The sequence below is a fragment of the Haplochromis burtoni genome, unplaced genomic scaffold (assembly GCF_018398535.1).
Source record: "Haplochromis burtoni strain Fernald_Lab_line unplaced genomic scaffold, NCSU_Asbu1 Contig_209, whole genome shotgun sequence".
NCBI classification, from domain to species: domain Eukaryota; kingdom Metazoa; phylum Chordata; class Actinopteri; order Cichliformes; family Cichlidae; genus Haplochromis; species Haplochromis burtoni.
In genome coordinates, this window is record NW_024582570.1 from 1,087,175 (window position 1) to 1,112,627 (window position 25,453).

At 39.4% G+C, this 25,453-nt stretch overlaps 4 protein-coding genes across 4 annotated transcripts; 1 reads left to right on the forward strand and 3 right to left on the reverse strand.

Annotated features, from left to right (window-relative positions):
- Positions 1-298: 298 nt before the first annotated feature.
- On the reverse strand, positions 299-13,712 carry LOC102293314 (arf-GAP with dual PH domain-containing protein 1). Its single transcript, XM_005936195.2, has 11 exons — positions 12,733-13,712; positions 10,839-10,969; positions 10,304-10,395; positions 8,465-8,547; positions 3,442-3,554; positions 3,089-3,235; positions 2,685-2,768; positions 2,186-2,248; positions 2,007-2,078; positions 1,485-1,713; positions 299-382 (listed from the first exon to the last, which is right to left on the reverse strand). Exons 1-11 carry the CDS (start codon positions 12,821-12,823, stop codon positions 354-356), a joined length of 1,134 nt encoding a protein of 377 aa, XP_005936257.1. The 5' UTR covers positions 12,824-13,712; the 3' UTR covers positions 299-353.
- Positions 13,713-13,824: 112 nt separating this feature from the next.
- LOC102294388 (RNA-binding protein with serine-rich domain 1) lies at positions 13,825-18,842 on the reverse strand. Its single transcript, XM_005936198.3, has 7 exons — positions 18,738-18,842; positions 16,614-16,760; positions 16,339-16,518; positions 16,125-16,230; positions 14,592-14,745; positions 14,357-14,498; positions 13,825-14,246 (listed from the first exon to the last, which is right to left on the reverse strand). Coding segments are annotated over exons 1-7 (837 nt in total). The 5' UTR covers positions 18,740-18,842; the 3' UTR covers positions 13,825-14,140.
- LOC102294104 lies at positions 18,813-24,324 on the forward strand. Its single transcript, XM_005936197.3, has 4 exons — positions 18,813-19,009; positions 19,857-20,492; positions 20,644-20,754; positions 21,130-24,324. Exons 2-4 carry the CDS (start codon positions 19,878-19,880, stop codon positions 22,099-22,101), a joined length of 1,698 nt encoding a protein of 565 aa, XP_005936259.1. The 5' UTR covers positions 18,813-19,009; positions 19,857-19,877; the 3' UTR covers positions 22,102-24,324.
- On the reverse strand, positions 24,238-25,051 carry LOC102293892 (cytochrome P450 2K1; the record flags this gene model as incomplete). Its single annotated transcript, XM_014338039.2, is given in 2 exon segments — positions 24,238-24,804; positions 24,910-25,051. Coding segments are annotated over 2 exon segments (330 nt in total), but the record flags the coding sequence as incomplete, so codon positions are not given.
- Positions 25,052-25,453: the final 402 nt, after the last annotated feature.

Here is a 25,453-nt window from a genome sequence, read left to right on the forward strand (position 1 = left end):
CCGTTCTAACTCCAAGTTCACAGACACACACACACATCTGCACATTCAGTGTAAATGTCCTGTTTCAAGTATGAAAGTAAGTCAGACCACATAGCACATGAGTTAGCTAACATTCATGGCTCCCCACGAAACGTGTCTGGCACATCATGTAGGTGAGGCTGACGAAGACGACGGGCAGAGACAAAAGGGTAACTGCTGGAATGCCAAATAATCAAAGCTGTGTCACCGTGAGGCTGTTTTCTATGTGAGCCTTCAGTTTTCGTAAGTGCTTCTATTACAAGATGTCAAGGTTTTTTTCTTCTTCCAGCGGCAGTTTCTATATTCCTCACCCTGCACCAAGTTCTTCGTCCTCATCACGGTTTGTGCTTAAAATATGCCTCCACTGTAGAAAAGGAGAAAGAAAATAGAGCCACATGAGTTAAGAAAATAGTGGCACGTTCTTCTATGTAATAAAAAACGATTTACAGTATTGTGCAAAAGTCTTGAGCCACTCCTTATTTCTTTATATTTTGCTTCCAAGGACCCGACTTTGTTTCATTCTTTCTAAAGATCTTCTTTTGACATCAGCTGCTTTTTCACTCACTTTAAGTCCAGGTCTTGTTCTTGACCTGAAGAATATCTTATGTTTTGTTTCGCTAAACCATTCAAGACTAACCTGTTACTCTTTCAAGCATTATAAGGCATTTAGGACATGAGCCGGTGCTGTCTCTGCACATAACAGACTAGAACCAATTTAAAATTTGTTACCATTTCTTTTGTTGAATCTTAACAAATGCCAAAGATAACACCGTTTGACAGGTACAAAATAGTATTTATGTACTAATAAGGTGATTCCCAAAGAGCTTTGAGCTAAAAAGTGTACACAACAGTGTAAGTTTCTACAACCAAGCTCTGTCATGGTTTTCAGCCAGTTGTGTGTCAGATTTTGTCAAAATTGGTGGAAATATGAGCCTTGCATCAGATTGGCGATCTGTCCAGGGTGTACCCTGACTCTTGCCCTATACCTGCTCCAGTCCACCCACAACCCTAATAAGGATGAGCAGAAAAGGATGTTTGGATGGATGGACGATGGAATTATGAACACAGAAAAGTATCTGATTTTGATCCCCTGTGCAATACTATCTAGAAATTGTCAGATTGGCAGCAGCTTCATTTTTCACTGCAAGTGCAGTAAAAGCATACCTTTGATAGAAAACACACAATGGGACAGTATCAGCCATGGATTGGCCTCCCCAGAGCCCGGAGGTCAACGTTACTGAATCAGTGTGAGATCATCTCAACAAAGAATGGAACAAAAGCCAGCCAACATCCAAAGAAGAGCTTTGAACATCCTTAAAGAAGCATTGAGAACAATTCCTGATAACTATTTACACAGCACTTTTTTGTATCTTTGCACATTTCCTAGCAAAATATTAAAAAATGAGGGGTGGCTCGAGACTTTTGCACAGCACTGTATGTGTTTTGTAATTTTTTTTTATTTTAACCTGCATACTCCTGAGGCAGCATTGGTCTGTTAATAACTGTAAGGAAAGCAGTGATCCATTCTTTCTGCTCCACTTCGGTCTCACATGCAAAGAGGAACTTCCTATCTGGGGTCACTATTGTTATTCCAAATGGCCAATGGTAACCCTGGATAGTGGAAGGGAGGTTGGGAAGCACAATGTAGCCATTTTCCTGACTACCGATGAAGACCTCACCACGTGCATAGGCATCCTACAAGCAGAGAGAGAAGCAGTTTTAATGTATGTAATGTAGTTTTATGTACCTGAATCAAACTTAAATTCAGAAGAGTTAATGGATATGGAAATTGCTTCATTAAAGTATAAAAACACACAAAACGTGTGAATAAAATCAAAGGTGCTGTGCTAAAGGCTACTTGCACAAGTTCTGGGTCATGGTCTCTTAAAAACAAGAATTGACTGTAGAGAAACATCACAGCACCATCTGCTGGTCACAGTGTGTAACTAAAATTCTTTTCATATGTTTTACTGGTGAAACTTTACTACCAGTGGATCCTTGAAATACAAGAGCCTCCTGTCATCCATCGTAAACCACCTCTTCTTGAAGCCCTCTGTGTGCTGCAGGACAGAAAACAAGACATCGAAGTCATCTTGACGGCATCACTGTGATTTTTTTTCTTTTATTTTTCTCCTCTCGGCAATTTTTCTACACAAAACAAAATCACCTTTGGACCAGTCTTCTCCATGTAGCCCTCTTTTAGGTAGTTTCTGGTTACCTTTGGCAGCAGCTGCACAAAGAAAAAGAAACATACTTAATCATTTCAGGAAAACATTTGATTTGTTGTTCGTTTCTTTTTTAACTGTATATGTGCGCATGCTTATATTAAACTGACTACTGGTTTACAGTTAAACCACATTGAGAAGTTGTTGTGATTTAGTGTTTTACATAAATAAAACTGAATTGAATTGAATTTGACATTTTAGAAATAAATAGTTTACCGAGCTGTACTGAAGTTAAAAACACCTGCAAAAGGTTTAAATTAAACCTCTACATGAGCTTAAATCATGAGTACAGCAACCAGATTGAAGCACAAAAGATGCCATTATTGTGTGCAATATTACCTTCATAATGACAAGTTCAAAAGAAAAGGAAAAACTTGTCTTCAGCCACCTTAGTTGTAGCTGCCTTCATGCAGGAGCCCATACGTGAGAGCACTTACTCACCTCAGAGTTTAGAGCTAGAGGAAAAGCCACCTGCAGGTAGCGCAATCGAGCTGCTCTGATGCCATTGAACCAGTCCACTATTTCCTTAAGAGAAGGACATAAGGAAGTATAATGGCTAAGTTACACATTATCATGTCATTTAAACCATTGGTCCCATCCCCAATTAACTCCACCAACAAGGTAACTTCTTAAAAATGCTTTGTAAGAAAACCATCTGAAACTAAGCTATTGGCAAATATATTGGTCACTATTTTTAATTAAACAGATCCCTGTGATGCTCTTACCAAAGTAAATTTGTTACATGTTGAATTGTAATTGCCAACCTTTTCCTCTAGAGGGACACATTAACTTTCCCAAGCTCACGATTTCCCATCTGAAACACCAAACGGGGCGTGTCAGCTCACCTTTCCATCCTCGTGGTAAACAAAGACATTCCTAGTGCTGTTGTCCTTTAAGTAGGTTATCTGCAGGCCATGGGCAGTGCCCATTTTGGATGGCTGGAAAGTGGCATTCAAAGTATTGATCTTCATAATCGCTTTAGGCTCTTTGGCCTGCAGAAAGTAAAGACTTTTTGTTAAACATTCTCGCCATTATCAAGGCTGTTTTTGCACATTATTAACCAATTGTAGACTAGGAGATAACCACATTTGCCAAAACACACAGGCTCCTTATTTATACAACTTCATATATTACAAAGAGAAAAATCAGGATGAAGTGTATGAAGTGATAGAGTGTAAGCAAAACAGACAGAACTCACGTCATGCTTGTTAAAGTATTTAAGCACGCCCTCTCGCTCGGACAGAATAAATTTTCGGCTTAGGTATTGTCCATTGTCTCTGCCACGTTTCCACAGAAACCCTTCTCTGTAGCCTGCCAGGAGGAGAGAAACACAGGTTGGGGGTGAAAGTAAAACAACTTTTATTAATCTCAGACACACATCTAAGAAATGTCCACAAATAAACAAACTGTTATTAACTTGATAATCAGATAGATAAATGTGCACTGGGTGATTTAGAGCAAGAAGAAAACTGTCACTTTTAAGGCTGATCCATTTACATTATAAAACAATGATAGCCTCTCTGCATATACTGTAGCATTGGCATTTGTTTTGGACCTTTGTTTCTGACCCTGTTCAGTGTTCAGTTCCCATCGCTTATGTTCATGCTATGTTTCAAATAAAATCTAAAATTATATGGTTTAATTTGCTTTGCCAGGTTAACTCCTACTATTTTGATATATTTAGACAGAAATTGTTCTGAAGAGTTGCAGCAATTGCACAATACACAAAGCTTTTATATCCACTTGCCATTGAAAAAAAAAATTGACTCATGCCGCCTTACACTCATGGCTGACACTTTAATTCCAGAAAGCAAGTACGGAAATCCCTAAACCCACATTGTCTTGCTAAATAGGTTTAAACTAATCCAAATGCTAAAGAAAACATAAGTTATATTATTGCACAACCACGTCTTGTGGTTACTCATCCGGTGAATTAAACGCCTATTACACAATCGCTTGAAGAGCTAACCAGTAACAACATTGGTGGAGGCCACTGAAAGACATACTGATGACCTTGTGCTTGTGTGTGTACCCTTTTAGTATTTGTGACCACTGTTCTAAGAACCTCAGTAATGGCTTTTACTATACATAAATAATTAAGCTTCTACTGATCTACAAGCCTGAAAATGACTGAAACAAATATGCTAGCACACACACTAAGCACGTTTGTTTCATAGCTGTAACTGAACAATCGGGAGCAGTGAATGACTCCACTTATTTTTAGTCATACCTAAATAATCATGTCAATCATTCGCCTATTTTCTCCTCCCCACAAACACATAGACACACACACAGTAGTAGATGGTCCTATTCTTGACCATGGCCACACACAAAACCGTAATAACATTATTCTCATACAGACAATTAAAACTGAAACACTACGGAAATATAAAATGCACCCAAATAACAGAGAGCTAGATCCTGATGCTGAAGTTGATACGAAATCAAAAAACACTTGGGTATTGTTCCTCAGCTGTTACTCTACCGACACTGTGATGCTACAACGCAATCGCCATAGTCACACGTGAACTACAAAGTTTCCCCATTTTTACATTTAGCACTCAAAAGGCTAATTAGGCAGCCAAGTGTTTAAGGGTGCATACTACGTGAGCAAATGGTCTTAACCCTTGTGTGGTGTTCGTATTTTTGTTACTCAGCCAGTGTTCATGGGTCTGGTGGACCCGCTAGAGTTTTGGCTTTCCAAATTAACACTATCAAACAATTTTATGTTCAATTACTCAACAGATGTTTACTTCATCCCAATTACAAGACATATGAACAGCAAACATGGTTAATTTTTTCCCTTTACCTTTGTTAGATCACATTTATGAATTAATGTGCTTCTCGTTTTTCTTTTATATAAAATGTTATAAATAAATCAGTTATAATCAAGTGGAGTGAGTGGAAAGACACAACACATTTACACGTGAAAAAATAATTAATTGTTTAATTTTTCTTTTGAAAAAAACTGAACATGGGTCTCACAGACCCGAACACCATACAAGGGTTAATCAAAATTAAATGGAAATCTGACTGGATATGAATAGCTGCATGTGTTCCTAGTAATATATTACATTGATTCGTCAGAAACAACGAAAACTACTTCCCCCGCAAGAAACTGTACCAAAAAAAAAAAAAAAAAAGCACCTCAGTTAATTGCTGCTGCTGCATGAGGTTAAATACATTGCTATAGAGGCCAGAGGCTTCAAAATAAGAGGAGGATGTGCCAGAAATTTATACAGTAAATTACAGTACCTAGAATTATGGTACACCTGCATCTTTCTTCACTTTCCTACTTAAATATGCATTTTGAGTCACAAATAGAACCTATTGCTGTGGCTGAGCAATAGCTTCATCAATAATTTATGAACCTGAACCTGTTTTCTTCCACCTCTGGGATGGGGTCAAACCTTCCACAACGACAGAATAGAGGAGAAGAAGAGAAATGATTCACTGAGATAACAGAAAGTTAAAGATTTGCAAACACTTGGAAGAGCAAAGGGAGTTTCGGATGGCAGTGTCCGTCTCTCTCCAGATCCTGCACAGATGAATACTGCATGTTTTGGCATAAAATCTATGTGCGCTGATGTATACAATGCTCATGCACAAAAGAGGGCATTCTTCCTCCACGGCAGGCACGCATATTCACATGCTCTAAACCTCTGCACAGCACAACACAAGGGAGCATTGACAGAGAGACAAAGTTTGACTGTCATGAGACTATGATAACAGGGTTTTATATTCTCTACCTGCAACTGAGAAGACTTTTAGTTTCTGCATGCAAACATCCATATGTGTGCCAGGATCTTAGCCCAGACTCAAATCTGCAGTCTACATTTTAAATATGTTCAGCTGACCTGACTAACACGAGACCAGAGCAATTAGTTACAAACCTTCCTGCTTGCCTTGCACATCTACTCTGCAGCACTAACAATACAACGCACAATACACTTCAGATTGTATATTGGCGCACAACAAAAACAAATCTTAAGCTTTATGCTAATTTTAAAATGCACGAGGTTCCTCAGAGACACCCAGTGACAACCTCATACGACTTAGTTAAAAGGGAACTGTGTTGATTTTACCCATCACATTCTGCTTCCTCATCATGTGGACTACAGCATGTGAACCTACCATCTGTGATGCTGCGCTACTACAAATTCTAAGACACAATCGCACACACACACCTTCTGAAGGTGTGGTTTTGAGTAACAAAGTATTGTATTATATAATGTACAATTTTTTTTTAAACTGCTTTCTGTCGGGTTGAACAAAATTTAACTTGCCTTGTTTCCTGTTTTCCAAACAGACGTTACCAGGGGAAGCAGTCTTTCAAGCTTGATAGTATGTATGGTTTGTGACCATCATTTCTTATCTGGGTAACATATACACACGTCTGACAGCTTCCCATTTCCTCAGACTTTGCTCAACTCTGAGTAGTTGCTAAAGAGAAGAGTGGATTTCTCAGAACTTAGCAGCATTGTAACATTGTGGGGTAGGCCTATCCTTTATGTGTGGCTCTTTTAAATAAGATCCTATGAATAGGTATAAACCCACAACACAAGATCCCCATTGCCCTGCAAAACAAGACAGCCTGCTCTGGAAAAAAAGGTCTAATCACAATAAAAATACTTCAAATTACTCCGTTCTACTAAATCATTTATCTCAAAGAGTGCCAGGTTAACTATTCACACATTAACCTCAACTTTTTGCCCATTTTCAGCACTTATATTCTGTATCTAAACATTTCATACAGTGTCCAAAAAAGTTGTAAATATTAAAATAAATAATAATTTATTGTCATTAATACAACTACGCCTATCTTTTTGGCACCGAGTTTGGTGAAAACCATACATGCACTGTGTATAAAGGTCTTAAAACAATATATAAAGAAATAGTTACCAACAGTTCAGACATTGGTTAGAAAGAATAAAGATGTATAAAGATAACAATCGAATAACTGGAGTTTTGTTTTTATATAAATAAAGTTTCTCCTGTCATCGGTGTTAAATATATCATCTGCTTTAAATATCTTAAAGTGCATTTTATTGCTTTTAGCATGGATTCAATTCAAATACATTTTCTGTTTGCTATTTTATTTAGGTTTTCTGAATCGACTGCATACTGCCCTTACGACTGTAGAAAAAAAGCAATTTTTATGCCATGATTTAAACAGCATAGGGATTTTCTGCAACACACCCAGCGATGCAATGCACCTCATTTTACAATCATGGCCATTGTGCAACTCAACAGACGATACTGACTATATGAAATGAGAACTCTAAATGTAACGTCCACTAATGAGGGTGTGTCCATATTATTCAGAGAAGTGAATAAGAGAAGATTGTTTTGGAAACGCTACATAATCTTCGCATCATAATCTTAGCTGTGTCATACATTCGTGCATGCGAAAATCACAATAGTCATAACAGGCAGACTCATAGTAGTCCAGTCTTGGCATTTGCACACTCATTGCCAGTCAGTGGCAGAGGCGTCCGTTATTGATTAACTGAGTCTGGTTTCCACTGGTGCTTCTTTGTCTCTTATGAGACTGCATTGGGCAATTAGCCAGACGTCCATTATGAAAGGGACATGATTCAGCACAAAAGGCATGGATAAGTGTTCACACATTAAGTTTGAGTTTAGATAAACTAAAATGAGAAAAGGGTGTTTTGGTAATTAGTGAGAAACGAGAATAAAAAGGATCTGTAGGGCAGAAAAAGACCGTTTTCTTCACTTGATGACAAACCCTCATTGTCTCTGCAACATAAGCCATGCTGACACACCATCTATCTCTAAACAGCTGACTATTTGGGCTGGGCTATGTAAATGAGCACTGGGTGATGGTGCCTGGTGGACCATGACTATTTATTTCCTATTACACCCTTTGATGCCATTACCAAGTCACATAGCACCTCCTGCAACAACTGCACCTGCCAACATCTCACCAATTAAGCTGATATATCTCATTTCTGTTTTTATGCCCTTCAATTATTTTCTTTATTCCCAAAATCCTGAATTATTACTTGAAGTGGAGGCGGTAAAGTGGCGCGTTTTCTGTCCTCGATCCTTGTTTGGGTTAATAGATGACGCTTTCTCGCTGATTCAATCAACACTGAATGGGTGGTGCAGCGTAAGACGCAGAAATACATCTTCTTTTGGTCATGTAAAAGGGTATAACTATATGCATATAACTGTGCACAGGTATGTTGTATTCTTACCTGCCGAGTAGGGTTCCTGCTTTTCCACGCACAAAAACTCCTTCCTCTCGTACTTGGCTCGGATCCACTGATCCCGCAGGACCCTGCAGAACGGAGGCTGTTAGACACTCAGCTCTGCCTGGGTTTGATGTTTACTTCATGCCTCAGCTAATTTGTTGTAAACATCTCATTAACTTGCGCAGATGCCGACCCTCGGGGATTCATTTTGTGCAAACATCTATCAAATACAACCTCATCATCTTGTAATTATCATTTGTGTCTCCCTTGTCCTGTTTCAAACATAATAACGATTAGATGGTGTGTGATGTTCTTTAGCATCATATTCTTCTCCTTTTTTCCCATTTTCTGTATTTTTTGGTTCCCTTAATAATAATAATCATAATAATTGCACTTGTATGCATCTTCTCAGTATGTTCAACCTGCTGCGGTATTACTGTGTGTACAGCTCTTCACTGTAGTAAATGGATCTGCCTTTTTCATCCCTATTTTCTTCACTCATCAGTCACCCCTCCAAAACACAACACATGCCCGTTTAGACTTTCTGACATGACAGGTCACTGTGGTGCTGTTCAAAATTGTTATTTATATCGCTGAACAGTTAAGAAGAAACCCTCGTGCTGAATTGCTGCTTCCTGTTCATACTACAGGAACTGGGCATTCTTATCAATGTCATCCTGCCAAACCAAAACCACTTGTTAATGAAGACATCCATTTTCCCAACAGCTGCAGGCTTAAAGGCACCATTGCTAATATTTACTGCATAAAATAACAATTAATTTAGAGTATATATAGAGAGAAATTTACTAGTGTTAATAGTTTTCAATACTTATTACTAAAAACAAAAACAGTTTCTGTCATATCCCACTGCTTTGTGCTTATCCATGTTGCAGTCATAATAAGAAAAAGGAAACCTTCTTTCAATTTAAAGGTTTTACATATCAAGACATAATAAAAAATAATCTGGTCCTTAGCCTGTGTTAAAATGATCATCATCACCCCTTTGTCACTGTGCTCGACTGTTGGTTTGGTGTGTTTGTGCTGAGGTGCTGCGTTTATTTTTTTTACCAAACATAGTTCTTGGCATTATGGCCAGACTTTTGACTTTTGGTTTCATCTGTCCAAAAGGCATTGTTCAGGAAGATTTCTGGTATGCTCAGATGCAACTTTGCAAACATAAGCCATGAAGGCAGCATCAAGGCGACCCTTCTAAAGTGCCATATTTCTTTTGTTTTTCTAATTTTCTACTGTCATGTACTTTAACATTTAACATGGTTGGCAAGAGGTCTTACAATGTTTTCCACTTGTGAAGAATCTTTCTCACTCTAGGAAGATGGACTTGAAATTGTTGGAAAATGACCTCATAACCCTTTCCAGACTAGTGGGCAGCAACAATTGCTTCTATAACATCACTGCAAATGCCTTTCATCTTGGGCATTGTGTCAGTGCGTATGTGAATGATCCAGAACAACAAGCTGCCAAAACTTCTTTGTTTGAGGTGCTCACACTTACTGATGATCAATCAATCAAGTTCATTTGATTAGTAGAACCTGTGTGCTACCTTCCCTCTCAATCCCTAAGGTTATACTTTCACACGGCTTCTGCAATTTGGCTTAATCTTTGTTAAATATACAATGGCACAGTGCAGTATGTCGTGTATTGTAGCTTGTCTGAGGTTGTATTTACCAAATTTCAAGATTTGCTGAGGAACATAATATTTTTTATTATGTACTAATGTGTAAAACCTTTGAAGTGAAAGAGGGTGTACTTTCTTTATATTTTGACTGCGTATTTAGAGGTGACTCAAACATAAAGTGGAACAAAAGAGGATGGATTACTTACGTGCAATCCTTGAAGGTGGGGCAGTAGTAAAAGGCAGGAACTAGCTGTTCATATATGGCTTTGGCAGCATTGTTACCAACAGAGTCCATAAACTGTGGAGGAGGGGAAAAAACATTCACTCTATAAGGAATATCTGTTTGTGTTCACAGCTTTCTGTAGATATTCAAAATGCTGTGTTTGGAGCTCAGTGTTAGTTTGGCTGACTCTTTGCCCAAAGTTTGACTGCTGCACTTTTGTGTCTTCGTATTTAAAATTGAGGACGCTGCTCAGCACGCGGAGAAGTATACACAGACACGCCTTTGCATAAGTACACAAAGAAGCTGGTTGTGTCCGTCAGCTGCTGGCCCATTTCTTTTAGTCCAAGCTTAATTCATATAGATGACCTTTATTATTTTTTCAAGCAGAGATGCAGGGGGAAGTGTGGGAGACAGAAAGATAGCTGCTCATAGATGCTTGAGAGAGATGGGTGCAGATGTGATTTCAAGCCTGATTGCTGATCCCCACTTACTAGAGGATCTCCTACTGGGTTTCTCACCTCCAACTCAGAAGGGGTCCAGGGATCCAGAATAAGAGATTTGACCTTGCTGATCTGAGCAATGTTTCGATGGAGGCCTGAGCAGCTGTGACACACAAACACGCCAAGGGTGTACGATGCCCACTCTGGGCCTGTAATGCAGGATAAAGAGGTATATGACTGTTGTAACTTTATGCAGTGTTGCTCCAACTGCCCGTGTAGCGTGGGTTATACCACAATGACCACACACACACACAAAATATTTTACCTTACGTAACTGCCACACTGAAAAATTCCTGACAGACACTAATGGTTCCAAATAGTAACTGGGAAAAGTGGTTATCACAGGCAAATAGAACAACCATTGCTGTAGTTGATTAAGATTTCAAATAAACACAAATATGTTACAAATGTCGCCTGAGAAAGAACAGAAATCAGCACAGGGAGAAGCATAACAAGATTAAGACAAGCTAACGATAAAAGCTTGATTGTTTCTCGGTCATTCTGCCTCTTCGTCTTTAACATAAGCAGATGATCAGCGCACAGCATAAATAGATTTCCACATATGCTCACTATAGTATACACAGGAAGTTACTAGTGCGCAATAAGCTTGTTTCTAGGACCTAAATTTAGGCAGCCTAAATCTTCAGTATTTATATCAAGACCCCGTGTTTTTAATAAGCGTCTGTATGCAGGAATAGATACATAAATACACATCACATTCACCTTTAACATGAATGCTTAAGCAAAGGTTTAAAAGTTGAAAAGCAGGGAAAGAAAAAACTTCACAGAGTTTTATGTATACCACACACTCTTCCTTTTTTTTTTTAACTCATGCAGTATGACAAGCTGCACTAAATGTTTTTAAATTTAGTACAGAGAACAAACGCTGAGCAGGGTTATAATACAGTGAAGGTGTGAGGAGATGCAGATATATTTCGAAGTTTAATTTTTAGCGTCATTGCACTGACCAGCGTGAGGCTATATTATACCTGCCATTGTGGTTATTTTGTAACTGAACCGCAGAACTGGGGTAACAAAATTGGTGTCAGCATTCAGCAGCCTTTAAACCGTCTCTGAGGAAGGCAAAGCCGCACACATGCAAGAGAGCATGAGAACAAAGAGCTCGATTACTTCCTCGAGCATAATTTAAAAACTGTGCACATGCGAAACAGTGTATCTGTAACACTGAGACAAGATTCTGCCGCGTGGTTAGCAAGTCCCACGCCGACTCACCCTCTCGGTCTAACACTGAAGTCATTCTACACAGAAAGTGTAGAGCCTAAAAATATATTTAAAAATGTATGAGTGTGTTCAAAACTTAGAGCTGAAAGAAAGGACTCCAAGAGAACTGCAGCCGTGTTTATTACTGGTATTTTAATATGATGCTCTCATGTGCTTGTCGCCTTCCACACAAGAGAATCTTGAAGGCTGCAGAGTAGATAAGTGAAAGTAAATTTCACAAGCAACACCTTTTTGAAAATGCATGCATGCTCTCATATACTGAGCTGCAGATTTGATTAATGTTAAACAACTAGGTGTGTTCCTCAGGGTGTGTGACCACATGTCTGCAAGCTGAAGAACAAAACCAACCACGTACATAAACACCTATTTGGCTACTTAGCATGAACAGTAAAAAATAATAATAATAAAAAAAATTTTTTACTGAAACTACTGAAAACCTCCGACTGACAGTATTGGTTGTTGTTGTTGTTTTTTTTATCAGAACTCAAACGTATTGCATCAGTGTGAAAATCTTCATTGTGTCAACTATCGCACAGGTGTCATAACTGCCCGAGAAGAGAAACTAAAGCAGTTACGTTCGTGTGTCTCAGTTGGGATTGCCACAGAATGTATGAACACTCTTAAAACTGGATGTCCAGCATCTGAGAGTGACTCCACTCCTCCAGCCTACCTGCAGCTCCACAGTCGGCACAGTTCCCATTCCCAGGTTTGTCCAGAAGCGCTTTCACACGCTGTCTGATCATTTCGTGATCGGAGGTCATTTAAGTTTAACCTATTTTGCTCCGACGCCTGATCAACCCCTAAAATCCTCCAGCAGTCTTGCATAGAAAGTAGCCCAGAGACTGTGGCCGGACGAACTGAAGTAAATTCGCAGGGCGTCAGAGCGCGCTTGGCCAAACAGGAGCGGTGTCGAATTTAGGTGGTGCCTCGATGAGAAGAAGAAAAAAAATGAAGCACGTTCAGCGTTGTGTAGATGCTTTAACACTGAAACAGCAAATGCAAACACAACTCTTCTTTGTTTATTTGGAGGGAGACCTCCAGTGGTCATAATGGAGACTTACGCAGAGTGGAACCACCCATATTTGACCTCTTCCTCGCTATTTCACTTCACTACAAAATGTAGTCTGCCAGATCAGTCATTCAAATCTACTAACAAACTCGGCAGGACCGGTCACACAGAAAAGAACAATTTAGATCAAGGTTTGATTAATTTAAATATGCTAGGGACAAACTGATTTTAATGTGTATAATAACTGCATTTCTTTTAGATCTGTTCCATTAGACTGTACAGAGGTACATTGTAAGCTGACTCACTGGCACAGTTTACTGGACATCCTCATTAATAAAATTCGTTTCACCGCACCATTTCCTGTTAAAGAAGATTAAGACTGCATGAAATTTACTATAATCGTGATAGAAAATTTCATGGGAAAAGGGAAATATGTGAAGAAGGAGCCTATTTTTTACAAACCCATCCAACTATACCAGGAATTATATGCTGAAAGGAGGTAATAAAGGAAGTAATGAGGAAAGTTTCCTCAGTATTTAGAAATTTTGACTTTACAATGTTGTCACATAGATGCTTCTGGGTGATGTCACTCAGGCAGGAACCTCCTAAGCAAAACTGATTATTCCACCACACCCTGAATGTCAGCAAAGGCCTCTTTTTCCTTGTCCCTTTCTCTTTTCCTGTGGCTGTAAGGCCTGTGCTCTTAAAACAGGAACCATTAGGAAATGATCAATAACAGTATGGCACAAGGCCTTTCACATTGTTAAAGTTTTATTTTTCAAAATGTCTAAAAATTCAAGACAAGGTAAAAAGAAGACACACTCGAAGACTGGTCGATCTGTATGCAGAGCAAGCTCAACCTAAAAAGACACATACTGGTCTAGCTTTCCAAAATAAACTTATACAAAACATGGAAAAAAAATGTTGGACAAAGAGCACTATTAAAGAAATGTCCATGTTGGCTACAATGCAGATGAGTGAATTCTGTTGAGCCCACATGAATACCGAGGAATCAAGAAACGAAGCCGATTCGGCACCATGAGAGATCGCGTACAGTACGAAAACCCGTCTATCGAGAGGAGTTGGAGCTGGAACGAGAGCGGTGACGCCTGCGACCGGGAGATCTGGAGCGAGAGCGGCGGCGTGCTGGCGATCGCCTCCTTGGGGAGCGGGACCTGCAAAAACGTAAATCAATAAGTAAGTGTGGAAGGGCAAGTAGGCCTGATAAAAAACACAAATGTCAAACACGAATGGAAACAGTAACTGGTCGAATCATTCATAGTACCTTCTCCTCATGCGCGGTGGGCTGCGACGCCACATAGGTGGTGGCGGGGGCATTCTGCGGGGTGGAGATGGTCTACGGGGTGGAGGGCGGACTCGCTGAGGCAGCACAGCACAAGCAGTGATTTCCTGTCCATCAATCTGACCTATTCGTAAGAGTCAACAAAGAGTTACCCAACACGAACGCAAGTCTGTCTAGATTAATCTTCCATGACGAAGCCACAGAACTACCCACATACCTCCGTCCATGTGTTTGAGTGCCTTCTGGGCCTCCGCGGGGGTCTCAAACTCCACATAAGCACAGCCCCTGTGCAGGTGCGGGTGGAGTCTGTCCATTGGCATGTCGACTCCTTTGATTGTCCCATAAGTAGAAAAGATTTCCTGGATATGTTCCTGTTAAACAAAGACATAGGTGTTAACATAAAAACCTTTGTGTTCTAAAAATATAAAATTTAAATTAAAATAATTACATTATGTAGGGAAAGTTTTTATTTTCAATTCCATTTTTGTAATATATCTATATTATGGCTAAAGCAGTTTCTGGATGGATGCAAACTGCATTTTGTTGCCTTGTACTTGTGACATGTGCAATGACAATAAAGTAGAATTCTATTCTATTCTTATTTACATAGCACTAAATTACAACAACAGTTGCCTTAAGGTGCTTTATACTGCAAGGTAAAGACCTTGTAAAAATATAGAGAAATAGGATTACCACCTATGAGCAAGCACTTTGGTGACAGCGGGAAAGAAAAACTCCCTTTAAACAGGAAGAAACCTATGGCAGAACTAAGCTCAGGGAAAGACAGACATCTGCCAAAACCAGTTGTGGGTGAGGGGAGGAAGACAGTACAAGAACGTGCTGTGGAGGAGAGCAGTTATTTAATAAAAACTAATTACTAAATGCAGAGTTATGTATAAATATCAGGTGGGGAAAAAAGCCAGTGAAGAAGAAACCCAGAGAAGCCTAGGGAAAATAAGAACTAAACCTTATTAGAGAAAAAAGCCGAAATGGGCAGTAAAACATGAGATGCTTTTACCCGGAACAATCTGACAGCTGTAACATTCACACTTAGTGTTCTGATTTTTACATCAGGAATTTTGTCACTAATAAGCGATGCCCCAAAACACCCAAATTTCACTTTTAGGCAACTATCTGTCAGTTAAGCTAAAGTACTGTACTGGTGTGCAGCTGGTATTACAGAGGAATGTAGAAAAATCAGTGACAACATGTTGCCACAGCTTTAAAGCCCAACCAATGTATGATTTGTCAGATTAGTACTGATATTTGGCGATTTAAAATCCTTACTAAGAAAAGTGCAGTCACAAATGTGTTTTACTGTTACAAGTTGTCGCCTGTTTACACTAATGGACTCTAGATCGCCTGGTTAATGTGTTGCAAATAGGAAAGTTGCAGTGTGCCCTCTGGTGGACAAACTATTTAATCCCAACAGTAATAACATGCTTGAAGGACGTTTCCTCTGTCTCCATTTATGTCAAACACCAACACAATATATCAGTATATTTATACTGATATCAATATACCCCCTCTTTAAATCAATATACAGAAGGTCGTCTAATTATTGGGGTTTTCTATCTATTATTGTTAGGCCTTATAATATAAAGTAACTTGAGCCGACTGTAGTTGTAATTTGGTGCTAAATAAATTTAATTTAATGTAATTTCAACCCTTAGCTGCATAGTGTGTTATCGCCTGTTTTCCCCTCCAGTGTGAGTGGTCCTCAGGTCTCCCTTTTGCTATAAAAACCAACCTTGGTGACATTCCTGGTGAGTCGCCCCAAGTAAACTTTAGTTGGTTTAGGTGTTGGGCTTCTTTTCCGGCGTTCCTTGTCATCTCTGGTCTTTTGTGTTTTAGAGCTGGAAAATCACAAGCAAAACACTAAATAACCAAGACTCAAACAAGAGAACATACAACACATCATTGTGCACAATTACCAAGCAGTTGCATTGGATGAAGAGACTTACACAGAGCGGGAGCGGCGACGGTTATCGTGGCGTCTGCGGCTGGGGCTCGGAGAACCCGAGGAGCTGGAAGACGAAGAGGATCGGGAGCTAGAAGAGCCGGAGCGGCTGGAACCAGACGAGCTGGATCCGCTTGAAGAACCTGAGCTGGAACCAGAACTGCTGCTCGAAGAAGAGCTAGATCTGGTGACAATCAATAAAAAAGAGAAATATATGAGGAAAGAGGACAGATTTTTATTTTCAACACTGGGATAAAGGATCCCATTAAGAGGGCAAACCTGCTGCTGCTACTGCCAGTGGATGCGCTGCGGCGTTTCCTTGCTTTCTCTCGTCCTCTCTCCTTCTCTCCTTCCTTTGTTCCAGGCTTTTCTTTGCCTCTGTCTTTTGTTTTTTCATCCTCCTTCCGCTTTGTAGGTGAGGGTGCCCTTAGATGAGAGGAAAGCCACTGTTATTTTGATATGTTTACGTTAAGAATAGCACAAAGTTTGCCACTTTAAGATTATTTTCACTGCAAATAAATATATTTTTACTAAATGCTTAATTGAAAAGTTGACAGAAAATAGAGCTCAACATATTTCACAGTTCTAAAGATAAAAGCTTTTTAAAACACAAAGGTTTTTATGTTAACAGCTATGTCTTTGTTTAACAGGAACATATCCGGGAAATAAATTGTATTTTAGGTCATATGTTTTCTGTTAGGTAGTTACTGTTTCAGAACAAAATAACAATTAACTGTACTGAGGAAATAATACAAGTTTTTCTAAACTTACAATACTTGAACAATTCGTAACGAGCAGCAGCCTCAAATCTCTTGATCTACAACTAGAACATCCTTTTGATATGTTGAAATTTGTATTAATTCGCCCATTTTCTCTACAAGCTTTAATTTTTGCCTCCAACTGCTGGAGCCCATACCAGCTGTTACAGGCCAAAAGGCAGGGTACACCTAGAAAGCCTATCACAGGGCAGAGACAGACACCGATTCATACATTCACATCTATGGCCGATTAAGAAACATTAGCCATGGATGCAAGAAAACGCCTTCCTGTGTTTTTTGGTTGTGGGAGGAACCCACTCAGACATGGGGAGAGAACATGCTAACTTCACACAGCAAGGCCCCAGCCAGCGCATTCAATGGCAGGACTTTAAATGGTAAATCTTAAATGGCCTGCATTTGTATAGCGCTTTACTCAGTCACTAAGGACCCCAAAGCGCTTTACACTACATTCAGTCATTCACCCATTCACAATGGCAAGCTACAGTGTAGCCACAGCTGCCCTGGGGCACACTGACAGAGGCGAGGCTGCCGGACACTGGCGCCACCGGGCCCTCTGACCACCACCAGTAGGCAAACATGGGGTTAGTATCTTGCCATGCAGCCAGGAGGCAGCCTGGGATCGAACCACCTTCTGATTAGTGGCTGACCTGCTCTGCCACCTGAGCTACAGCCACCCTTTATTTATTGCTTTGAAGTAACAGTGCTAACCACTGCACCTCTGTGCGGCTACTTCTGTGTCCATTTAGTTTTCATTAACAAGTATGGAATTTAATTCTCCCTATACATCTAAGTAATAAGCGGTCTGATATTGGAACCTTTAAATGCTTGGTGTCTATGGATGTCTTCTTTTCTTGAATGTTTTCAGGTTAATCCAGGTTAATGTTATATTACTACCATCAGAGTCATTCAGGTTCTGTATTTTTCATTATGTTTTGCTACTACAGTTTTCTTCAGTTTTTATTTTCGTTTTCCGTTTAATTTAGTTTAGGTTTCCTGGGTATGTCTGCATGTTTAATATACCTATTAATTTAATTTGAGCTTTCTTCATTCTCTTACCGTCTACATGTTCTCCTTCATTACATCTATGAACATTCTTTATGGTCTTACTCTTTTCCTGTCTAATTTTGTTGACCCCGGGGTTTTAAACTCATCCACCATCACTTCCTCTACGTTTTTATAATCTGGCAGGTATTTGTCACGTGCAGATTACATTATTATGATGTAAGCAAAATTTTGTGGGGGGGGAAAATCTCCAATATATATGTAGAACAAAGCCTCTTGCCTTGTATTAACAAACAGAAACTAATGGACATTATTTAAATAGTTTTAGAATTATTTGTCTTCTTATTAGATTTTTATAGTAAACCTCCCATAATAACATTGTTTATCAAGGGAAAATAATCATTAAAGTAAACTAGTTGACTTCACATCTAACATCTTGAGCACGAACGCGCCGCCATTGAATTTCATTCAAACAAGAAGAAAGCGACGCACGAGCTGCTGTTTCACCCAAAACCGACTTCAACTGCGATTAGAAAATGTATTTAGGCTTATGCGGAAAATTATGCGACGTTTTCGGGTTTAAAAAAAGCTCAACTAAAGATAAATAAAAGGTTAAACTTACATGATTTCCAAAGGAGCTAGACGCAGTTCAACCACTTGCGGCCTGAGAAAACGTCGCACGGTGATGACGATAAGCGGAAGTTACGTGACCACCTGAGCGCCACTTACAACTCATTTGTTTATTTTACATTTTTTGACGACAAAATGTGAGTTTGTAAGTGAGCGCGTGTGCGACCCAGCGCACTCGTGGAATAACCTTGTTGTTTCGTCGAGCTGCGTGAAATGAAATAACCGAACAGGAAACATCGATCGAGCTTCCTTCTTCTAGATCAAGTGAGTGCATCACTTTCTAAGGATACTGTGCTAGCTGAGGTGGTTACCCCGCGCAGCTAACACGGAGTTACTGTACAACACTACCTTCGCACTCAGCAATAAAATGCCATTGTTTGAAAAAATAATCCTACAATAATATGTTTTTCTTCTTGAGGAAATTTTAATTAAATTTAAAAAGCACACAGCTTTGTTCCTAGAAGAACTTTCAAAAAGAAGAAATTTAAAAAAAAAACGGTTTCTTATGCGCTGGATTTATAGTTGGTTGTATTTCATATTTATATGATAATGTAAGATATTGGCAGTGTTTTCAGTTTCCTCCGTTTAGCCAGTAAGTTGATCTTTTTGTTATGACAACCACATTTCCAAAGAAGTTTCCTGATTTTGTAGTTTAGCTTGACATGATGATCTCTTTTATATTAGCAGGAAGAATTCATAATGACATGTCTTTTGACTTATTTGAGTTACCCTACTAAGTCCTAATGTATTAAACTGAGGACATCCTGGGCTTTCCATCGATATCTCACATGTTTGGGTGGCCTCTTTTAGCTCCAAAGAGGATAATTACAATTTACTATATTATCATATGTGTATTACATTTGTGCTATGAAGAGTGCTATGACAAAGTATTTGCCCCCTTCCTGATTGTAAGAAATTAGAAAGGAGGCAAATACTTTTTCACAATATGTGGATTTTTAGTTTTTTAATTTCAAAGCTATTGCCAAGGCTGCTATTACCCTACAACTCTAACATTGTTACAGAGATCCCACTTTCCTATATTATTATACATATTATTATTAATAATAATAATATTATTAAAGATACTCTAAATTTCACTTTTTTATGACAGGTCAGAACAGGTGAATTCACCATGGGCCGGCTCGATGATGCTGCAAAGCACAAAGTGGTAGAGCTGCGAAAGGCTGGCCTGAGTTTCCGTAAAATCAAAGCTGTGCTGGAGCTGGAGAACATTAAGGTTTCCGCTCAGGCCATCTACTTGTTCCTGAGAGAGTTCCAGGGGAGGCCGCCAGGGAGGGTGAGACCTGTAGAGCCGGGAAGTAGCACATCACCAGCACAGGTGCAAGCTCAAACTGGAGCAGTACAGCAGAGCTGGAGTAACATTCAAATCCGAAACCTATTACGGGATTCATCTCAACGTCTTGGCTTTGCAGCTGCTGCTGACTTTGCTAAACAGACTCCCACCAGCTCAGAGGGCTCTTCCTCCGGGGAAACCAGTGGAGGCAACAGGAAAGAACAGCAACCTGAAGAACATAAGGATGAAAATGATATCCAGATTGTCAGTGTCACGTCACTTGCACAGCAGAGCCAACAAAGAGCTCCCCAGTCCACTCTACCAAGGTCAGAAACCAGTGCTATGACTTCCACACCAGCAGTGAGGCGGAGAGTCACACCTTCTCCAGCCACTAGTTCAATGCTGGCAGCTCGAAAGAGAATTTTGGATAAAGCATTGTCACACAGATTGAAGGTACCTAAGCATTAGTGTACTGATGTGTACTTAGTGTCATAATCCCAGTTGTACCTCTTATATTTACTCTTCAGGTGCATGGAATCTGTGTAATTTACCATAAACTAGCCTCCAAATATTATTCAGTCTTTCATACGTTGTTTTTCACCAGTTTTCAACAGTGGCATCATTGTTAAGGAGAGATCCGTCAAGTGTCCAGGGCACTGACATGAGGAATGCTGTGCCACAGCCACCTGAAACCTACGATCTGACCACTGAAAAGGTGAGATACATTTAGCTTTAGCTAACACTTAGCTTTTGAATCCCTTTTACTAAACAAAGACGTGAGTTTATCACCATCAGAGAGTACCTGTTAAATCATAGGCTTTATTTCTCCTTACACAATTTTAGCTGTCACCTCATGGGAGTGATATGGTCGGGTCTTTAGACTCTTTATCGCCACTTTTATTTCTCTTAAAACATTTCTGTGTTTTGTATTTGGTAAATTTTTTGCTTGACCCAAAAAAAAAAAAATTTGTTATTTTCTGATCTGAGTCTGGGAGCCTGGCCATACAAACATCATCTGTTGTTGAGCTTTTTGTTAGTACGACTGCAATGCGAACACCATTTTAAATGAAATGTTTTCAATGTTACACAGACTGTTACAGGGAATCAGCCTGGAAGTAGCAGCGCTCCTAGACGTTCTCTCACCCAGAGACCAGGGCTATCTGTTCGTTCCCTTCCTCCTCCCCCTCATCCTCCTCCTCGAGTTGGGATTCGTCTTTCTAACCGACCACAAGCACCTTTAACATCTGCGTCTCCCGGGGGCGCTGTTATCCGCATACAGGCCCCTGGGAGTCAGGGTGCTCCTCGTACTGAAGGGAACCCGAGTCCACAGCAGGCAGCCCAGGACGCTGGAGTCAGAAGCGGTTTCCAGGATCAGATTCAGAGTTTGGGCTCTGAAGTGCGCAGCTTGGGCCTGGCAGTGAAGATGCTTGTAGAGCAGCAGTGCCGTCTGGAGAGGGAGCAGTCGCAGCAGACCCAAATTCAGAAGCAGATCCTCAACACTCTACAGACCATTGCAACCAAAATGAGTCATGGTAGCAGTGTTCAAAAGCAGAAAAACAAGACTCCTTCACCCTCTGCTTTGGCAGCAGCTTCTGCCTCTACCTCGTTTAACCAAGACACCTTCAGTTTTAGTCAAGGCACTTACACTCAGTGTAGCCAAACCCAGCCTAGCTACAGCTCTTTAGAAGGTTTAGAAAATGTGGAGGCCTTTAAATTGCCGGGACTCAGTCCTACAACCGTGAATGGGTTTCCACCATGTAGCAATACTGAAAGCCTTCCTCTTACTCACACCCCTTCTCAAACACAACCTTATTCAGCTGCATATATTCAGCAGACCAGTCAACCACTCATGCCTCCCTACACGCAATCATATGTCTCCACATACAGCATACAGTCACATCCTCAGACTTTCAGAGCATTGGAGAGTAAAACATCGGAATTCCAAAGCAGCTGCTCAACAAGGACTTTCCAGGACTGCAGCGTTTCCACTCAACCAGTGCTGAACTCGGACCACTCTTCACAGGACCAGCAGATCAATATTATCAAAGTGGAAGGACCATAGATGGCTTTAGATTCCACACACTGTTTGAGGACCACAAGGGCTTTGATGTACTTTTTTTAGAGTGACTGTAGCATTATGAACATGTTTTCAAATATAACAATAAACAATGTAGCAAGTTTTTTTTTTTCCCAAAGGGAGAGGGTACAATCAGCAATAGGATACTACAATCTTTTAGTAAATATTATAATTTGTATTTGCTACAGGCAACAAATAATTCAGACATTTTAAATGACATGTTTATCTTATATCACCATTACTGGCATTATCAACTGTTAATTTTCATACATCTGCACAAACTGATTATAAAACACAAGGACCTTATTATGATCCAAAGCATGCTTCCATTTCACTATTTTAGAGATGACAAGCCATTCTCATATAAAACTGAGAATGCTTAAATAAAAAAACAAAAAGGAAAACGTGATTCTTAAAAGGGGTGATTCAGGACAAAATCACGTGTGTGTATATTTTTTTTCTGTGGTATTTGTATTTATCCATCTAGATTGGTGACGAGTTTTGGGTGTTTGCCTTATTTTGAATATAAAGGAAGAGGACAACACTTTCATTGTTATGCTAAAAGACAAGTAATGGTAATGCTTCTTTCTGTAAAACTTTTTTTTTGTTATACAGAAAATAAATCTGGTGCTTTTAGCCTTACATGCTGTATACTGTTGTGGGCATAAATGGGTAGTAATTGGGCTTTTAATTATTTCTTTTAAGTGTGGTTTTTTTTTTCCAGGGTGGAATGATTGTAAAGCAAACATCTTTAATGACTTTAAAAAAAAAAAAAAAAAAACAAGAATTGGTTGCCGTTTGAATTTATCTTGGACTTTCTCTAATCCACACAGGACCAAATGTCTTTTAACTTGACAAGGCCAGCTCCTATTAACTTCTTGCTAGTGATCATGTTTCACTACAACTGGCAGTTTCTTTGTGTAGCAGATAGATGGATAGATGCAGATTCCAAGATTAAATAGTTTAAATAAGTTTAAATAATTGTAAGTTATTCAGATGTGTAACCACTTTGCCAGAGTGAAAGAATACTCAAACTGTCCCCCTCCACATGAGAGGAAATTGGTTAGGATGTTCAGAAACTACAACGGCTCAAGTCTGCCATTAAGTGGAAACTGCTGGAACGCCAGCGTCACCATCCACAATGAAGTGAGGCCCTGGGTTCTAATCTGCCAGCTCGTCAAGACCGTAGGTGTGAATGTGAGTGTAAATCTGTCTCTCTGCGACAGACTGGTGACCTGCACAGGGCATACCCTGCCTCTCGCCCTATGGCATCTAGAATAGGCTCCAGCCCCTGTAACCCTGAATTAGATGAGGAGAAAAAGATGGAGCAATTTAACCAGTTTAATCATTTAAAGTTACTTCTACCAAAGAAGAGTGGTCAAATAACCAGCCACATTTATGCCAGAATTCTTCTGATGGTGACCATCTGGTCGAAATAGAGCTTCCTGAGGAATATTTAACTAAATATTAGTTGGGTTATATGCATATATTTGACCCTGTGTGCATTAGAGAAAATAGACAATAATTTAGAATAATGTATAAACGGAAAGTTTAAAGAAATCCTTAAAACCCGAAATTTACCATGACATTCATCCCCATGATGAGTACATTTCTGACCATAACTGTACAGCTCTAGACCAACAGAGGGATACAAATAGCCACCATTACAACTCAGCTGAGGGGAGTGGCATTATAATCTCTTTGATCAGCTAGTACAGGGTCACTGAATCTAGGGCTGTGGCATTTACCTACTGGGCCAATGCAAATATGGGCCCCTCCACTATCTTCACCGTGCGCTCATGTACCTTGTTGAACAGAGTTTGGTGTGTAAAAATTGATTGATACACATGAGGAAACAAAAATCAAAAGGTCAACCTGAAAAGCTAAGAGAGCAAAATTAAATGAAAGTAGAAATAGATGCAGTAAAATGTGTCAAATTAACCAAATATTGTACATATGCTTCCATTTGACCCTGAATGACCTTTCTGAGCTGTACACATAAGATTAGGACTCTGAAGTTAGGACAGTTTTACGTTGCTTCCATCTAACTGCAAACATTATACAGGACAAATACATTGAATACTAGCCTGTGTTCTTACTCCTGCTTTTTTTGTACATTTATTGCATTTTGCTTGATGGTTGTGTGATTTCTGCTGTCTGAACAACAAATTGTCCTTTAGGGATAATAAAAATATCCTTGCTTCTTTATTGAATTCTTGATTTATTGCCAAAAATGTTTCATGAGGTTACAGTGGCTTTAGACCACCAAAATCTAATTAATTCATCCCTGATTCCATGGTGTTTGTAGCCAAATTTTAAAAACTTCATTAAGGGGATTTATGATAGGTGTGTTTAAAAACAGCAAACTTGATTTTAACAATGACAACAATACCTTTGATAAGAACAAGCAGATCAAACTCCTACAGCTTGTTGTTTGCGTTTTTGTGTAACCAAAATGGTTAAAGAAAAATAGCACTTGTGTGTTCTACACTTTTAATCTTTAAAATCTGCTGATGGCACAGAGCTTATGAGGTAAAGGGGTGAGGGTGAACCCTACAACTGGTGTCAGATCCAGGTCATCTCCAGTCATTCCAGGTGGAGGAGTGAATCGAAAGCGCTGGAGGAGGGAAGCGAAGAAAAGGAAAACCTCCATCTTGGCCAGACTCTCTCCAGCACAAACCCTCGACCCTGCAAGAAATCAGGGAATCGCAAACTGTTAAGCCATCTTAATGTTTGTCTTAGATTTTATGTCTTAGTCTTATATTTCTTTGTGTTAAGAACCCACACACTTACCTAGAGAGAATGGGATAAAGGCCTCTCTCCTTCTAAAATTGCCTTTCTCATCCAGGAAATGGGCTGGATTAAAAGCAGAACTCGTTTCCCAGTTATTCTCATCACAGTGAGCTGATGAAAGCAGACCAATCACTGGGGTTCCCTAAAATATGGAGAAGATTGCTTTCTCATTGTCTTAAGAGCACTCATGAAATACATTTTACTTAAGTTTCCGAAAATTAACTCATATTGTAAATGACCAAAACAGCAATAATGTGTATGCTGAGCTAATTTCTTCCTTTATATGTATTCATTAACTGTTCATTTCTATATTAGGCAACAAAAAAGTCCTGAGTTTAATTACTTGTTGTACATTTTACATAGTTTTTTTTTTTAAACAAAAACAAAAAAACATTTATAGCAAGTTGCATTTGTCAGGGGTTTTTCTTGTTATTTTAGCCTCCCCCTGTGTTCCTTTTGTATCTTTTGTGCAGTAATGTCATACAATACATTCGTTCCTTATTGTTTTCTTATTGTAACTGTTTATTTCAGTACATTTGTTGTT

Coding starts and splice junctions, on each gene's coding strand:
- LOC102294388 (XM_005936198.3), bottom strand. Junction 16,519..16,613: donor ACTGGCAGTAGCAGCAGCAG/GTTTGCCCTCTT, acceptor GATTGTCACCAG/ATCTAGCTCTTCTTCGAGCA. Junction 16,231..16,338: donor CGTCGCCGCTCCCGCTCTGT/GTAAGTCTCTTC, acceptor GTGATTTTCCAG/CTCTAAAACACAAAAGACCA.
- LOC102293314 (XM_005936195.2), bottom strand. CDS start 12,823: ATGACCTCCGATCACGAAATGATCAGACAGCGTGTGAAAGCGCTTCTG. Junction 8,548..10,303: donor CCCACCTTCAAGGATTGCAC/GTAAGTAATCCA, acceptor TCCGTTCTGCAG/GGTCCTGCGGGATCAGTGGA. Junction 2,079..2,185: donor TGGAGAAGACTGGTCCAAAG/GTGATTTTGTTT, acceptor TCTGTCCTGCAG/CACACAGAGGGCTTCAAGAA.
- LOC102294104 (XM_005936197.3), top strand. CDS start 19,878: ATGGGCCGGCTCGATGATGCTGCAAAGCACAAAGTGGTAGAGCTGCGA. Junction 20,493..20,643: donor CATTGTCACACAGATTGAAG/GTACCTAAGCAT, acceptor GTTTTTCACCAG/TTTTCAACAGTGGCATCATT. Junction 20,755..21,129: donor ACGATCTGACCACTGAAAAG/GTGAGATACATT, acceptor AATGTTACACAG/ACTGTTACAGGGAATCAGCC.